The sequence below is a fragment of the Buteo buteo genome, chromosome 4, assembly GCF_964188355.1.
Source record: "Buteo buteo chromosome 4, bButBut1.hap1.1, whole genome shotgun sequence".
Lineage (NCBI taxonomy): Eukaryota > Metazoa > Chordata > Aves > Accipitriformes > Accipitridae > Buteo > Buteo buteo.
The window spans coordinates 50,175,031-50,192,904 of NC_134174.1; the positions used below are offsets into that span (position 1 = coordinate 50,175,031).

The following is a 17,874-nucleotide window of genomic DNA, read 5'->3' on the forward strand; positions in this document are numbered from 1 at the left end:
TTTCTGCCAGAGCACAGCTTGTGGTGCCCTATGCCCCGTGAAGGGAATCTCCGCTCACCGCAGTGCTCTTGCAGCATCACCATTTTGCAGAGGCAATGCACGAGGTGCGTGCTGCTCCCCTGCAGCCTTCCAAGGGTGGCTGCTCAGCACAGACGCTGCACGGTGGCCTTGGTCACAGACGAACAGCCATGGTGGCCGTGCCACAGCAAAATTACTTGAGTAAAGCGTGAGGAGGGAGAGATGAAGATGAGGACTAACACGACCATGAAACCCTAATACTGAAACAAAATCCTCTCAAATCAACCCATACAGGGTTGGAAGCAGCCTGTAAATGTGAGTCTTGGCTGGCAGCCAAAGTGCAAATGGCAAGCCTCTGTGCAAGAGAAGTGGCTTAATGTGTAGTGGGGACCACTGCTATTACGTGTTGCAGCACAGGCTGTGCTGGTGCATAGGTTTTGCATGTTGGTTACAGTCTATTAAACCCCTCTAAGGTCATAAGTTCTCAGTCCTCTTCCGACTGCATAAATTCATTCCTAAAAATCTCACCAAAACACACTCAAATGGCTCACAGTTTCATTGAGGGTATCGCCTCTCCACTTGAACAGAGGCAGAATGAGAAGGGACCCCTCTACCAAGACAAATCAGGTTCATGTGAGGTTGCTTTGTAGGAGCATTAGCCAAAAAATTCCTGAATGGAGGAAGGAGCTGCTAAAGGAGTGTTGGTACATAACAAGTCTGAGGCTACCTGTCCTGCTCACTCCATGCTCCCTTCCTGGGCACAGGAGTGAGAGAAGTATTAGCGCACCGACCAACAGCAAGTGGGGAAGAGCTTAAGTTACCCCAGGCTAAGGGTCTCCCAAGGCAGGGGACAAGGACCCTCCTCAGGAAGGCTGATGTAGGCCCACTCAGAGGATGGAGGTTGGGGAATAGCTAAGGGAACACAGGAGGGAGACAGAAGGTTTAAATTGTTAACGTATTAATCTGCCTTTCCCAAATAGATTCTGTTCCTCCATCACCACTGCCACCACCCACCCACCCCCGGCCCCCCCATAAATTTACATTTATTTTAAACCCTGGGGCTTGTTGCTCTCCAGAAAGGAAACAGTGCTGTCAAGGGCACTTAGACAAAGTCATTTACTTTCTGGGTGAGAGTTCAGTGCAGTTTAATAAGAGCTCCAGAGTAACAGCCCAGTGCACTGCACTGCCCGTGTTGGCAACTGGGACCCCCACCACGGGAGAAGGCAGTGGCTTGCTGCATTGAGAGGTTCTGTGTGCTGCTGAAGGATGGGTGCTGACAATGCTCAGGGTTGCACTGTGGTTTTGCTATGTGTTTGTGTGTTTGCTGCTTTTCTTCAAGCTTAAGCTCATGGCTCTAAGTGATTCTGAAAGATTCTTATGTCTTCCTTTCATCTATTTGCTTTTTAAGTAGTTTTCTAGCTTTCATGTTTGTAAAGAAACACCAGAAATTCAATACATCAATGTTAAAAAAAACAAGAGCGCAAGGAAAAAAAGCATCCAGACTGTTTGCACAATCTCAGGGCTCTTAAGCCAGTTTGGTGATTTCTGGAAGCAGAGGGTGCTCCTGGAGCCCACAGCGATGTGCCGTGAGAGGGCACGGGGATCACCCAGGTGGTGCCCGGCTGCAGTGTACAGGGCAGCAGGGTGCCCCGGCTGGGCTCTTCCCCAGCCTTTGTGTGACCTTTCCCACTGGCCTGCCTCTGTTTGCCTCTTTGTGTCTCTTTTGAAAAGGAAGTTTTGACACACCGCTGAGTCATCAGTTGTGGAAAACCCACAGTTCCTTCAAACACCCGCAGTGGTGTGGGAGGACAAGAAGAAACAGGAACACCCAAAGGCAGTGCCAGTGCTGCAAGGCAAAGACACATTTTGGGTCTGCACCATTCAGCACTGCCCCTTGGGATGCTCTGGAAGCCCTTCTCCAGTGGGCTTTTCCATTTTTCACATGGAAAATGTGCTCTGCCCCCAGACCTTGTCAGCATTGCCTGCTGCAAAGTCCCTGCCACCCACCACCTTGAAAGGGTTCAGAACAACACTACCTGCAGTTATTTACAGCAATTAGGGACCCATTTCATGAGCTCAGGTATTTGGCTGTCCTGGGAAAATCGCGGTCTGAAACACAGACCAAGATACTGTGGAAGAGAAGCTGTCACTGTGCCCTTGGACCAAGTCATCTCTACCCCCAGGACATGTCGGTGCAACACATACCAGCCAGGTTCAGCTCTGTGGTCTCAGGCAGCTGAGAAGGGATCATGGGAGACAGGCTTGGCCGGTTGCCGCCTCCCCGCAGGGCTGCCTGTGCGTGAGTTGAGCGTGATTGACCCAGCCCCTTGCCTGCACAGCTGCCAGCCTCACAGCAAGCACAGCAAGGGGCAGGGGCTGCAGTGACTCACCCGACACCAGCCACAGCACAAGGTGAGCTCACTGACCTGTGAACCGGTGGCCCTGCAGGCACCAGACACCCACGCTGAGGCCGGGACTGTGCTGTTGCTCACATGCCCCTCCTGCCGGGACTTCAATGACCAGATGCTGCTGCCGACACCACCTCTTCTCTGGGCAGCAGCAGCTGGAGATTGAATCAGGGACCCCCAGGGAGATGCACCATGTTCAAGCACAGAGCAATGTGGGGCTGGGGTCCAGAGCGGGCCAGCGCTGTCCCATCTTGGCCTTCAGACATGCTTAGGGTTGCCCCTCTCCAGAAGCGGTGTGTCCTGCAGAGACAAGCCAAGGACCCCCAAGCTGCCTACCAAGTCCAATACAAAGAGGTCGGAGTACCTATGCACCCCACTCCACGTGTCAGGACACTTGTGTGACTGGTGCTGTTCAAATGGCTCTGGTGACTACAACGCAGAAATACATTTTGCTGAGGTTCCCAAGAAGAGAAACACACATCTCCCCTGCTATGGTCGGCCTGGGTCTGTAGGACCCTTGGGAATAGATCTGATCTCCTTGTTCCTGTGGCTGCACATCAGCGCAGACACTGCCCGAGCCATGCTAGTCAGAGCCTGGCAAAACCTGCACAGTGAGCAGCAGCCGCGGCAGGGGGCTCAGCTGCAGGAGGCAGCAGGGCTGGGGTGCTCTGGGAGCCCCACGACTTGCCAGAAGCGTGCCGCCCTCTCGCCAAGAGCAAACATCGCCATCCTCACAAATGGTTAACCTGCCGGGAGCTGCACAGCACTAATGACTTCACATGCATTTAATCAGCTTGGGCTTCCAGAGCCTCCTCCTCGGGAGCAGGAAAGGTCGTGCACCCCGGGTGCAAATGCTCCCAAAGCCGCACCCCCCCCTTACCAATCATTAATCACCGCCGGGCCGGCAACGCGAGCGAGCGGCAAGCAAGCAGGAAAAGGCCAAGTCTCCGCAGCCCCCGTGGGAGCAGCGGGAAGCAGCGCTGGCTGGTTCCCTGTGGTGGCAGCTCCTTCTCTGACTGCCCTCCCTGGGGAGGCCCCGGTGGAGGTGGCCAGTCCTGCACGCACTGCCCTTTCCTTCAGGAAGGTCACTTGGTCCTGAGTGCAGGAGTCTCTGCCTGCGGCTGGGAGCTGCTGGGCTACGCGCGAGGCGGGAGCTCTGAAAAGGAGCTTCTGCCTGGTCGTCGCCACGATCTTCATCTCTTCGCCATGCGGCACAAGGCATTTTGGAGTGCCCTGGAGTATACCTGCCGATTGCTGGGCATCTCCACCGCAGCAGGTAAGAGCGAGCTCTCTTTTTCTTTGGCACTAAAAGGCAATGAGCGGGTGTTGGGACCCCTAAGCTGTCTCCCTGCCTTTGGCCGGGTGCAGCCACTGCCCCATCCTATGAGGGGAACATGGAAACTTGTTCACTTTTGCTTTGGGACCCAGGGAAGGAGAGTGCTGCGTGCCCGGCCAGGCTCTTTCCAAATACTGCGGGAGGCACAGTGAGACATCAGAAAGGAAGAGCCAGCACTCAGTATGGCAGAGGACAAGCTAAAGCAGAAATGGAAAAGAAAACGAAATTATATTCTCGTAAAACAGACAGGATCACAGGCAAGATGTGAATGCGACTGGAAAGCGAAATAGTCATGGCTGCACAAAACTGCCGGGCTGCTCTGTGGGCTGTGACAGTGAAGGAGGAGCTCCTTGTGCTGTGCACAGTGAGATGTCCTGTGCCAGGCAGGATGGAGAGGTCCCAGCCATCATGGCACAGTTACTACCAAAGCGCTGCTTTGCCTCTCCAGCAACCCGTCAGGGAGCAGGCTCAGGAAGCAGTTCAGGTTATAGCTGCAGTATGAACATCATAAATTCACCCACCTGGCTGGTTGCATCCTCTCACCGACTGCCAGAGGCTGCTTGGGATCAGCATCCTCTGGGTTTGGTGACACATCCGAGCACTTGGTTTCAGGTGGAATGCAGGTGTTTTGAGCCAGATGTCTCAGGCACAGCGTTTCACCCAGAAGGACTGAACTATGGTGAATAACCCTCTCAAGTGGGGCGTCTCCAGATGGGACGTGGGGAAACAGCTAACGCAGAGGGCTCAGGGGTTCACTTTGGCACTGCTGCTAACTCACTGTTACAAGACAGGACAGACAGCACTCTCTGACTCAGTTTCCCCATCAGTAAAGCAGAGATCAAAGTGTCTGCTTTGCCTAAAGGCTGGAGGTGTGAACCAGAGGTTCCTGGTGAGAGGTGACTTGAGATGGTTCCTGTGTTAGACCCCTGGGAATTTCAGATTCGGACACTGCAGAGTAGGTCGCAGCAGGCCCTCCTACGTTCGCATTTCCTTTATCAACTGCAGACAGCCATGAGAGACACTTTGCTCAAGTCAGGGGCAAAGTAGAAAGCACACAGGTCAGCTGAAGAAAGCACGGGTCCCCAGGGGCCCCCAAAGCCCAGCCGGGACGCTGGAGGCTGTGCTCTGGAATGTGCTTTAAAGGACTGATAACAGGCAAAGATTTGAGTCTCTGAGTTTATACAAACTCCCAGTAGACAAGTGCACATCATTATGAGACTGCAACAGACAGGAGCTGGGACTCAGCTTTAACCCGCAAATGCAAATCTCTTCCTTTCTCCATCCCCATCCCCCTCAGGCCCACATGAGCCCCATGCTGGTCATATTCTCTCTTAAAGCTGTAAGGAAACTCATGGAGACCTTCCTGGGAGAAAACATGAACTTGTTGCCATGGGAAAGTTAGAACAGCAAAACTGAAAGTAGCTTACAATTTGGAAGTGTCTTAGTGGAATATAATCTTTCTCTTCTGCCTGCTTTCTTTTCATCATTTTCCATCATCTGCACCTTTCTGTAGTTCCTCTTGAAATGAACAGTACAGTTGTTTCTCTGCTGAGCATCACAGAGCACAGACAGCTGCACTACCGATCTCTGTGCTTTTCCATAGCTCTGATGCATTCCCAGTATCACCTGACTTTCCCAGAAGGCTAGTGAAGAATGGAAGGTGCCTGTGTTTTATTCCTCCGTGTGTCTTAATGGAGTAAGAAAAGAGCTTGATGCAGTGTTTAGTGCCTGATGAGGTGTGTGAGGTTTTTGCATGAAATGGAAACCATGCAGAAGAGAATCCCATGGGTTTTGTTTGAAAAAAAAAAAAAGATATGTAAGGGAGAGGAGAGTGCATCAGCCTCACTAATTGATTCTGAGAAAGCCCAGCCAGCTCCATAAGCTGCTTGCAAAGACAGAAGATTACCCACATAATATAAACCTCCACTTCCCCCAGGATCTTGGAGTGTAATGGCTGTCTGCAATGGTAGGGCTACAGGGTTTCTTGTGTGTGAGAAATCAAGACAGCCCTGCCACCAGCAGAGCCTCATGGCAAGTTAGTGAAGACTGATCAAACAGCCCCACAATTCACTGCAGTGTTTGGGGCATCTCTGTAGTGCAGAGATTTTAGGCCTTGTGATTTCTGCATCTAGGAGAGAGTCCTTACTTATTTCTTAATTCTCATGCTTTCAACCATTTAATTCCTAATCATGTGCCTTTAGCCACATGGTTTGGATAAGATCCAAATCAAGGCAGCAACTAGTCCAAACAAACACCTCGGAAACAGCCCTTTGCTTCTTGCAGATTCTTCATCCAAACAGCTTTGTGGACAAAGCAGAAGCTGTGCAAAATGAGGAAACCTCCCCATCCAGAGCAGAGACTTGAATGTAACAGCTGAGCTGTTGAATTCTGCATTCATCCGCAGGGAATGAATGAATGAATGAATGAACTCCACATTTGTAGGAAAGATTATAAAGAAGGGTTCTCAGTCACGTGATAGCGAAGGACAATACGTTGCATGTAGGATTACACAGCTCACACAGCTTCACAGCCCTCTGATGAGGCTGATTTCACTGTACCTCTGCTCGGGGCCGGAGAGGCAGCCTCCACAGAGGAGGGTGCCGCGTGGGCCCCGTGCGTTCCTCTGGCTGACAGGAGCCAGCAGCTGCAGGTGACACAGTGGGAACCAAAGCAAGACCGCAGCACCCTGGCGGGGCTTTGCTCGGCCAGGACAGGAGAGCTGTGTGCTCAGGCACAGACCCTCAGCATTGACCCACCTTGCAGGCTTGATGGACACTGGTCTGCATCCCGGTACTCTTCTCCAGCTGGGACAAACCACAGCTGAGATAAATGAAGCCAACTGGCACCTCAGGCCTTGGCCAGCATGCATTGAGCAGAACCAGCGGTGAACTTCCTGAGCACCAGTGGATGGGCAGGACTGCTCGGTGAGATGTGGAGACATCAAGTGCAGACAGGAGCACAGCGACTGCCTGGAGCGGTGCCCTGGCCATGAGACCGTGGCTCTGCTCAGCTCCACGCCGCTGGCACTTGTGCACTGTGACTGGCTGGCCACATACCAACCAACTTGCTGCAGCTGGTGTGAGGCACTGTGTTTCTGCTCCGTTTTGGAAATAGTCTTGTGGGGAATTGAAGGATGTTGAAGGAAATTTTCCATCCCCTGAAGCTATTGGTGCCCAATGGCCAGTCCAGGGAAGATTTTACCCTCACTAATACTCTTAATCTGACTCCCCAGTGTGCTGGGCTGGCTGGGGTACTGATATTCATTCCCTGGTTTTAATCTGCCTGCTCCCATTGTATGTTTTTCTGTTTGGATAGCAAAGGATCCTGATGCCATGGCTACGGGCCTTTGTGAAGGCAGCTGGCACGGTTCCCCTGTCCCCTGCATGTTGGGTGCAGCAGGCCTGGGCAAGCAGGGAGGGCAGGGGAGTGAGGCTGGCAGGCACTGGGGGAACCTGGGCAGAGAGGTCCCCAGACTGGTACTGGGCAGAGGTGGATGGGGCGGTGGGAGGGAAGTCCCTGTGGTAACCTTGAAGGAGCGGTGTGGCAAGGTGTGGAAGGGACACAGGACACTGCTGCTCACCTCCCCCGGCTGTCCAAGGCCAGCTGGTATCCCCACCTCTCCCCAGCCCACGCAGTGCAAGGATGCCGTGGTAAGGATGCAGCTGGGATGGCTTTCTGGGCTGTATGTCAAGGCCATTGTTCAGCTCTGTCCCCCCTGGCTTGGTGTGTCAGCATGAATCACTGGTGCTGGCAGTCCTAACGTGCACAGCACAGGAGGAGCAGCCTCACCAGCCCCTGGGGAAACCAGGGCATCGATCCTGGGAGCTGGTAGGGCACCAGAGAGTCGGGAATCAACCCTGCAGTCAGCATCTTTCCTACCTTCTCTTTCTAGTGCTGATCGGTGTGGGCGTAGAAACTCTGCAGCGAGGACAGTTCAAAAGCCTGGCTTTCTATCTGCTGTGAGTATTTTTGCCCTTGAAGTCAGAGCTGGCGGGGGTGACACATTTGACCCCTCCACCATTTGTAGCACCAGACTAGACTACAACAGCAGCAAGGAACAGTGTCTGAGGCTTTGGGAAATTCAGTTCTTCATATCTAGTTTCAGAAAAGTAAGCTATTTCTGTTAGAGAAAGTGATGCTACTGCATCACCCATGCTACTGCAGACTCAAGCAGGCCAGAGGTGACACTGGCTGCAAGTTGACGCCCCGGGGACAGAAGGGCTTTGAGCTCTCCTCCACAAACCAGCCAAGCAGAGGGTGTTCAGACCTCAGCACACAGACTCTGATGTGAACTGGATAGTAAATCCTGGCCCTCTATGCCCCTTCTGCCACCTGGAGAGCATACTCAAGCCCAGCCCTGCCCCCCTGACAACTCCACCTTTCAGTTTTTCAGGGGTTGCAGTTACTGTCTGTGAAGGCTTCTTCTTTATCAGTTTGTTCCTGGAGATGTGTTTCACGTGAGTAGACCCTGTCCAGTCTTCTCCAGCCTTGGTGGGACCTCCCTAAGGCAACTTGCCCCTTACAGGCAACAGCAGACCTAGCTGAGCTGCAAGTGTCAGACCAAAGGTCCTGCCCCTAATGCCGTGGCAAGTGCACTCAGGCAGGGGCGAGGTAACTGGGGCCATGTCCACAGCCAATTAAACCTGTTTTAACCCAAGCTTGTGCCACAATTTGCTGAGCATCAACACGACAAACCCTGGTCTGTAGCATCTGCTTAACACACAGTATGAAGCCCTACAAGGGAACGGGGTTGAGGGTAGAGCCAGATCCCCAGGGTGAGCTGCAGCTCCCTCTAAGAGACAGCACAGAAGTTTAAGTTAAAATGTAGAAAATCCTTATGTACTTCTCAGAGGCTGAGCACTTCTGCTGTCTTTTAGCACAAACTCAAAAACCCTGATACCTTAGAGGCAACACCTTACTCCAGCTAATAGGCGCTCAGCCAGTGGCCACGTGGGCGAACACACCAAGGAGAGATGGCCTGAGATGCTGACCTCTGGCAGATGTAGCCCCTGGCCTCTTCTCCCCGTGGGAGAGGCTCAGGCTTTTCTTACCTTCCCTGACAAATACACCAGTTTCCCGGAAAACCAGAGTGAGGATCTGCACATGTAGATGGGTGCGGGTTAGGTCCAAATCTTCTTGCCATGTGCTTGGTGACCCATCCCATAAGGACCTCTGTTTCTCTCCCCAGATGCAAGCCTGACTCCCTGGCACAGGCCTGCTGGAAGCGAGCTAGACGCCCGGGGAGCTTCCAGAAATTCCTGGGGTACACGCTGCTCTCAGTGGCTTGCTTCCTGCATCCCGTCCTCGTCTGGCATGTCACCATCCCTGGTGAGGAGCCCGTGCTGGGGTGGGGAGTAGTGCAGATGGAAGAGGAGCATGGTCTGTCAAGGGCCAGAGAGGGTGGGGATGTGCCGGGTGCTGGACCGGTTGCAGACGGTGCTGAGCTAACTAGACCAAGCACTGCTTGGAGAGCTCTTTGCCTCGTGCCAGCCCTCAGCCAACATGGCCTTCTCTCCAGGGTCTATGCTGGTGCTCACCGCCCTGGCCTACTTCCTGCTGAGCAAGAGGAGGAAGAGCCCAGGGCACAAGGAGACGCATCCCCAGGCAGGAGAGTACGTGGACCCTTCAGCCACCATGGCGGCCCCAACCATTGCCGGTGACACTGAGCAGACCTACACCTTCGCTGGGGCCCAGCGAGAGCAGCACCGCTCGCTGCTGGGCTACATGAAGAGCATCCTGAAGGGCAGCAAGGACAGGAGCCCGGACCCAGTAGCTCCTGCCCAACCTGCAGCCCCGCCAGCCCCACGCAAGCAAGTGCACTTCCAGGAGAAGGTGGTGCAGATCATCCCCTCTGTCAGCGAGAGCTTAGAGGATGTGGAGAGCGAGGCTGAGGAGACCACATCGGACACAACACCCATCCTCACCCCACCCAACGCCCCCGTCATCCTCGCTCCCCTCAGCTCCACGGGCCTTTTTTGAGCCCTCAGCAGGAAGGAGGCTGGGACAGACCTGCTACCCCTGGCGCTGGCATCTCTCCCTGCCGCTCCAGCAGCCGAGGGGCCCTGAGAGGTGGCCCCCCTTGCCCTCCCTGCCTCCAGGGTGACAACTGTGTCGCCTCCTCTTCGAGGGGCTGCCTGCACTACATGTTCCCACACCTTGTGACGGGGCCAGTGGTGGTCGCCAGCCCCTGCAGCACCATGCCCAGGGGACAGGTGGTTCAGCCAGGGTAGTGCCAGGACAGTAAGGTTTCTGCTCCCATGGCCTCAGCGTGGGTCACCCCTCCGTTACGGCACTGCACAGCACAGCAGCTGCTCCTGCCTAACATCACAGCCATGGCCTATGGCTCCCATGAGGCAGCAGCAGGCAGGAGGAGGGGACACCACCATGCCCCCAGAGCAGCCTCTGCTGGGGGCAGTTGTCTCCCTCCTGCCCTCGCTGCGCGTTGAAGACCTCGGGGCTGGGAGACGTTCAGCACAGGGCACCCAAAACGTCATTTCAGTGGTGGGCTGAGACCAAGCACACCTCTGGGGCTAGGACCCGCTAAGTGCCCTTCCCCAAGACACACTGACCTCAGCGGGGAAATCACCTCTGGCCTTGGGAACACCCATGCAGGAACAGGCAGGACCCTGGGGCGTCCTGGTGTCCCCTGCCCAGACAGCTCTCTTGAGTTAGAAGGGCTTTGGTATGATGTGGCAGCTCAGGCCATGAGATTCAGCACCGCACTGTCACGGCAGGCTGTGTGTAACTCTCAGCGTGTGTTAATTATGCGCCCCAGAGGGCAAAGGCAATAGTAAAGTTACAATGCTGTCCCACCAGTCCCCTCCATGCCAGCTCTTCCATGAACCCTTCACCTCTGGCTTAATCCTACCATATTTTCTGCCCTTTGAGCACCGTTCACCTATCATCAGGCATTTCTTTCCTGTTCAACTCATCCCCTTGGCTCTCTTGCACCTGAGGACAAAGGCTTTCTGCTTCCCCATGGCAAATGCTCTCTGTGCCTACAGATACCATCACCAAGGCCCTCTCATCAGCATCAGGCAACTCTTTTGGCTGCACATGGGAGACAACTTAGGTGGCTGGGTTTTCTCAGACATGCGACATGAGGCCACACTGTCACCATTGCTGGGATGAAGAGTTGTAACTGCTCTAAGCCCAGACATGCAGCATTGTGGTGAGGTGGTGGTAAGGAGAGAAGATCCCTGAGACCTGCTAGACTATTTATAAGGTAGAAGCCAGTGGGGCTGGCTGCTTTTCTTGGAAATATGTTATTTCTTATTTTTAAAATCTCAGCTCTCTGAGTCACTATCACTATGTTCATTTAGGAAAGCAGTGTAGTTTGAAGTGAAGTGTGAAAATGTGAAGTATAAGAGCTCAAAAATCAGAAGGAATTGAGATAAGAACTCAGTACTACTTTTTAATAAACTCTTAAGTGACTCCTAATTTGTGAGATGGATGGGGAAGAAGGTGGAAGGTACTGACTCACAATACTTGACTGCCTGTGTTTGATAATGTAACTCTGTCCACAAGAGCAGCTTATGAGTGGTTGCACACACTTGTCATTCCTACAGTCAGACATAAACAAAAAGCTTTTTGTTGCATCACCAACATTTAAAATGATAGCTGGTATCTATTCTAAACACAATACATGGATTAGAGGCCTCCTCCTTCTGGCTGCATAAATTAACCCTCCGCCCCATAATTGCACGCTGGGGAAGAGTCACGTACACATCTGTCTTTAGGGAGGGTTTGCACCTGCAAAAATGTCTTCAGAAAATTGTGCTTGTTTATAGCCTAATGCTGTATGACTGATAACAGCAAGTCCAGGATCCAACCACAGCTCCACCCTCAAGCTAACATGTATTCATCACATTAAGAAATAAAGCTATTTTCCTCCCAAGTTGGTGACCAAACAGCACACCTGCACCAACAAAGGTCCCGACCCAGCCATGCCAACAGGGTACCCGCCCTTGGTAACTGCCCCAAAAGGCTGTGCTCAGAGCTGGCTCCCCAGATCAATCACACATCTGCTTTGCAACTAGACCCACTCTCATTAGCAAACTCAGCTTTCTGCATCATCCAAGGCTCTTCTTTGAACATTGCATAACTAATTACACACACAGAGGTGCTCCCAATAGATCAAGTAATCTGCTGATGGGAGAAAGACCACATTTCTGCAGCGTTCTCTCTAGCCCTGAGCAAAGCTCCAGGGCAGCCTGGGTGGGGACAGCTGCTTTGCAACAAATCTTATCCTTCAGCCCTCAATCAATCAGGCCCACACTTGGTGCTGGTGGGGCAGCACGGCCAGCTTCCCAGCTGGAGAGAAGCAATGCCATGAGAGCACCTGTGGCACCCTGAAGTGTGTGGGGAGCAAATTTCATTGCTCTGTGAAATGCATAAAATGAGTTGCAATCCTTAGAGTCTACAGAATTATGTGTTTCAGTTTTTAGGCTCATCTTTTGAAAGTCTGTTGTAGGTTTCCCTTAGGAAGCAAGACTGGGGGAAGCTACAGGTGAGGTGGTTGTTCAGCCTTCCTGGAGACAGCACTGGACCTGGTTGCTTTTCTTGCCTGCTTCCTTGTGTTGGCCTGGCTCTTCTCCAGCCCCACAGCTAGCTGGCTCAGGAGATGAAGGCTGGAAAAAAGCTGCTTCTCTTTTCTGTGGTATTAATTTGCCTGTTCAGTTAAGGTCCATGGCTGGCTTACCCTGGAATCTGCCAAGAGCCTGCACCAGTGCCAGGGAAGTAGATGCTCCTCCAGAGGTAGCCAAGCTTCGCCCCAGACAGCACCAGATGGGTGCGATCCCACCCCAGGGGCTGAGCTGCTCCCCGGGTTGCCCCTGCCAGGGAGTCCATTTGTACATCCCCTGCCCTGCTCCTCACCACCCATCCCACCCCTGGTGCTATCTTCCAGCTCCATCAGCATACAGAGCTTGTTAGCCCAGAGAAAAAATAATTAGGGAAAAGAAAGCGGGTGGCTATCTTCTTGGGTAATGAGCCAAATAAATTCATGGGGGGAAGGGCCAGCCACAAAATGAAGGGCATGAGGCATAAATGCACCCCTTTCAGAGGCAGCAGGCTGTTATTGCAGCTCAACTGCTTAAAGAAATGCAGCCTCAGGCTTTCTTTAAAATCCTAGTGCAGAGGAAATGTTCTGCCTCAGGGGGTGTCAGATGACTTTGCAGAGGGCTCAGAGATTATTCGCTCAAGTGTGCGCTTCTCTGCTGGCCCCGCTCCCCACATCTAGCTGTGATAGGAGCATCCCAGAGGCTATTGAAAACACCAGAGATGCTGTAGAGCACTGTTGTGGGGGGTGTCTGTATATGAAAAACTCTCATATATGGAGGGTAACTGCAGGAAAAGAAAAAGAGAAGAACTTGATGCTATTAACTGTGCAGTGCAGCAATATCTGAATTTGAGCTGCCTGAACTCTAAGTCCACACAGCACTACAGGAACACTGCTGTATAATTTTTGCCTGCATTACAGTTAATTCATGATGCAGCTAATCCATTGAGATTAATCCACTGATTTAGAGTGCATAAAACTATAAACTCCTATAGAGTCACATACTGAAAGGAAAGAAGCTGAATCATCCAAAAGAAATACATGTGTAAGGTAAAACTCGGTGAGGTAATCCTGGCAGAAATTGTTTCCTTCACAATTTCCTTCAAAGATTTCCCTGCATGAGGAAAAATTTACCTGCTTTGCATGTACACGTGCAGTGGAAACACTCTACAATGTTACTTGACAGCTGCCATCACAACTTAGTAAACCTGTATGTTGCGAACAATTACTCCATTTTAAGTTTTGTATGAAGGCAAAACAGATTTTGGTGCAGGCTTCGGTTACAATTCCTCTCTGCCTCCAGTGCACACCAGTACGAGTAGCTGCTGCACAGCCCTGAAGGCAGGTATGCTACCTGCCCCACCACAGTGCTCCCACCTCACGCCAGGTGCTTAGATGGTCACCCTCCAAACTCCCTAGGCCCCCCCGGGGACTCTGGGCCCCAGTTCCTCTGAACACTACTCCCTATTTGAAACATGGGTATGAATGTTTTACACATACAAAGCAGCGTTAGGAAAATAAGGTACATTTGCAGAGAAAAGTGTTCAGTTTCTGCAGTGGCAATACTTGAAATCAGAAATGCACTACTCGTATCTGCATGTGCAACACTCACAGCAGCAAACACCAGTATTGGCAACGCTGGCATGGGTGGCTCCTAATTCAATATTGAGTCATATCCACATGCAGGAGAGGACCTGTCTCCACTCTATTCCAAATGCTGCATGCTCACACACCAGCAACCCTACCACTCCTCAGCCCTGCACCTTCTCTCATCCCGTTCAGGAGATTCTCCCATGTGCTGGACCAGAAATTCAGGTTCTGTTTTGGCTGGACTCCTGCATTTTGTGCTGTGAAGGAATTTACAGGAATGAGAAACCGGGTCCCAAACCTGCCTGGGATTCCTTGGAGCTGTCAGTTCCCTTACCTGCTTGGCATGGTGTGGGCAAAAGCAGGAATCTGGCTTCCAGCTGATATATATCAGCTTGCATACCACCGTACTTAGGTACATTGTACTTGCATACAACCTGCACTTAGGTTATATCCTAGTGAATGATTAAGGTACCTTTAGAAAAGTAATTCTATGCAGCTATTCACTCAGCATGTGACATTATTGAATCTTGTTTTGAGGCTCTATGCAAAACACCAGGAACCTGATTTTCCAACACAGGTCTTTGGATCACAGACTAAAGAGGGAATCCATATTTCAGACAGAAAAAAAAAAGGAGAAAAAGAAAGAAAAAACAGAAGAGTAATGTTTCCTGGCAGTTTCTCCTCATCCCAGCCTGTACCTAAAGGGGACTTCATACAGCACGGGAGGAAGTTTTGAACAGCATCTAATCCCCATCCCACTCTCATCTCTTCCTTCTGCTCAGCCTCTCCTTCCCCTAACGTTTTCCATCCCAGAGCTGGCCTCATTCAGAAGAGCTATTTAAAAAGAAGTATCTTGATCAGTCCCTGCTAAACAAAGTCATACACACTGTGACATGATTACACAGTTCCTCCCTGCCCTAAGTCTCCTTCCACTGCCTCCGTCTCCAAAACTCCCCTGTAAGAGGGGCTGGGTTTGGTAGTCACCCAGATGCCCAACCTTGCTTATCGGCCCCCAGCTCCCCGGCTGGTGCCTCACCCTCTGCACCTGCTCTTGCTCTCCTGGAGAGCCACACTTGCAGCTGCAGTTTTGGGCAAGGCTTTCAACACTGCAGAGGGGGAGTAACACCGACCAAATTGTGCCTGGATGGAAAGAAGGCGGCAGCCACGGGGGTCATGCCCAACAAAAAGAGACTATATGGCAGCCCTAACTAACTTGCTAAGTTTTTCTGTTGTTTTGGGGCAAACCTCACCTTCCAACTCTTGATGCCTGCTGATGTGCTACAAATTTTGCACAATAAAAAAGCAAGTTTGTTTTTTCAGTAACATTTTGTGCTAGACTGTATTACTTCCTTCAACAGCATGAGAAAACAAAAGTACACAAAAAGAGTTTTACTGTGCACAAAACTGAGCTGAAGAAGCTCTTCAACATTGCCTACTCTCTCAGCCACACTCAAGAATTTTCTGGGGGAATTTGGTATAGTGACAATACTTTTGAATTTGATATAGTAGCACCACATTTCTCCTTTTCAAAGTGGGAAGGCTTCGTCAGGGTTCTTTATTACTGCTTTTACTCTTGTGCCTATTGAGGAGACAATCCCCAGCATGGGAGCAAGCCTACCTCCCAGCCCAATCAGGTGAAGGGACTATATCCCATTTTATGTCACACTGAAGAGCTATGTCCCCATATCATGTGCTCAGGAAGACTGAGGCTGCCAATGAAGGTGCAGGTGTATTACAACACTTGGATCTGCTCCATGTTCCCAGACCTGGTGTGTGAACTCAGAAGGGCCAAGCAACCTGAAGCTCTTCCCTGGGCATATATATATTTGTAGCAGCATGGCAGGGAAGCTTGATCTGGGAGGTTCTTGAGGGGAAGGGCTTGGGAGGGGAATTACACCTTTTAGCTGCACCTTCCCCTCAAAAACCCAGGCCCAAGCATGAAAGTGATCTCCATCTTATTCCTCTCAAATTAATTATTTTACCTCCCAGCATCTGTTTCTCATGCAAGCATCTGCAAGTGCAGAAGAAATCACCAGCTGCATAAATGGAGATCAAAGTGTTTTCTCCAGCAATAGACACATTATGCATTTCACATTGGGACTGCATGTGGTCACCGTGTAAAAATATGACAATCTTACTGTCAACATCTCTCATGTGGAAGTGCCGTAAGAAGGGAACCAAAAACAAATTCCTGCTGACTGGTTTGGAAATGGATAAGGCTCTGCTGTTGTCATTACTTCTGGCTCTTATCCAGTACTGAACTATTGCATTTATGCTATACATATTTTATCAACCTCATGCTAACTTGTTTTATGATTTCTTCACTTCCAACTAGTAGTCACATGCACAAACATTCCCTCATTCAAGCTGTTTCCTTCTAAATCAAAATTCCAAATGAAAGCACAACATAGTCCCTCTGCTAATGTATTTATCAGATAGTTATAAATACAAATTATCTTTACTTTTCATATCCTGATGTTATTCATAAGGTTGCTGTTACTGTATGTCTTTGTTTTCTACTTACATAGCACTTTCAACCATGGAAAAGCTGGCACAAAATGGCAAAATATTTTTTGCTTTGTGTTCTGCAGCTACAATTAAGAATGCCCCAAAGCCATCAATTACAGCATTGCTCTTTCCTGAAACAGCACCATGTGTATGAATTACTCCATCAATAGTGAACACTGCGTTTTTAGAAAAGGTACCATGACAGATCATGCAATACAAACTACTAGACAAGGCAAAGGAAAACATACCATACAGTATTTATATTGCCATGGAAATGTTATTGCAACCACTGTGCTGGTTCTGCCCTGAAACAGCGTCCTGCATGCCATTCTGGACAGACTGTCCTTTCTTGTCACTTGCTTAGAGCTGTAAATGACAGCAGAGAAATACCCGGAGTTCAGCTCCAGCTGCCTGCCCACCTGCCTGCCCTAGCAGTTTCTGTGGTTTCCACCCTTGCGTGGCTGACAGCTGTCAACCGCTCGTATGGCCAACAAGGAGTGCATGGAGCTACCATGCAAAAGCTTAGTTTTGTTACTCAATAGTTTTATTGAAAAAAAGTAATTATTTGAGTTATTGCCCCACAAGCAGCTAAGTCAGTAAAACAATAGAAAAAGTGTAAGAAAAAATCAGCTTAGGCAATGTCTTAAACCTTTTTTATAAGACTGTCACTCCCATGTTACTGGCATTCAGATGAGCCATTCAGACGGGGTTTTTTTTCTTACTAAAAAAGATTGTACATCTCAGGCAAGGACAGTGAAAATTACAAGTTGAATGGGATGCAGTCAAAGCCAGTGTCAAGTAGAAAATTATTAACGATAATTAGTAATCAAGTTTTGCAGAGCTTTCATGTAACAGTAATTAGAAATTACAAGATAAATCATATTTCTGAAAACTTTCATTTCTTTTTTGAATGCTGTAGTTCCTAAGATGAAAGATATTTTTATTAATAGCATTTTGCCTTTGTTCTGTCCTTTTAGGAAAAAGTCTGACATCTTTGAAAAGTTTTCTTATGAAGCTGAGTAGGTGTGTATATGGCTCAATACCTGCACAGGATAGCTGCTAAGAAGAAGTAGCACTGAAGCCAAGTAGAATTTGTGTTTTACTATACTGTGGTTTATAATTTATTTGATCTATCTAATCATGTTTAAGATCTGATTTATTCAAAGTAGTCATGAGAAACTTTAACAGACCTCTGAGTTCACACGTCTACAAATCTACTCTGCCTTGGATGAATCACTCACAAATGGACGTGTATGAAAAGCAGTCAGGGAATAGTTTTGTGGGCAACATCTCAGCATTCACATCTACTATACATGCCTGATATTCAGAAAAAGACCTGAGACAACAGGTTGCATTATAGTCTCTTCTATAAGAAAGAATATATTGAGTTTCAGGAGGATACATGGGTCGGGGAATAGAGTAGATGGAATGGACTAGACTAGACTAAAATGGCA

At 50.2% G+C, this 17,874-nt stretch overlaps 1 protein-coding gene across 1 annotated transcript; it reads left to right on the forward strand.

Moving 5' to 3' along the window:
• Nucleotides 1–3,632: 3,632 nt before the first annotated feature.
• On the forward strand, nucleotides 3,633–9,741 carry TMEM72 (transmembrane protein 72). Its single transcript, XM_075026926.1, has 5 exons — nucleotides 3,633–3,702; nucleotides 7,655–7,721; nucleotides 8,148–8,219; nucleotides 8,951–9,090; nucleotides 9,281–9,741. The coding sequence occupies exons 1-5, from the start codon at nucleotides 3,633–3,635 to the stop codon at nucleotides 9,739–9,741; spliced, it is 810 nt and encodes a 269-aa protein (XP_074883027.1).
• The last annotated feature ends 8,133 nt before the right edge of the window (nucleotides 9,742–17,874 follow it).

Coding starts and splice junctions, on each gene's coding strand:
- TMEM72 (XM_075026926.1), top strand. CDS start 3,633: ATGCGGCACAAGGCATTTTGGAGTGCCCTGGAGTATACCTGCCGATTG. Junction 7,722..8,147: donor AGCCTGGCTTTCTATCTGCT/GTGAGTATTTTT, acceptor TCCACCTTTCAG/TTTTTCAGGGGTTGCAGTTA. Junction 9,091..9,280: donor CTGGCATGTCACCATCCCTG/GTGAGGAGCCCG, acceptor CCTTCTCTCCAG/GGTCTATGCTGGTGCTCACC.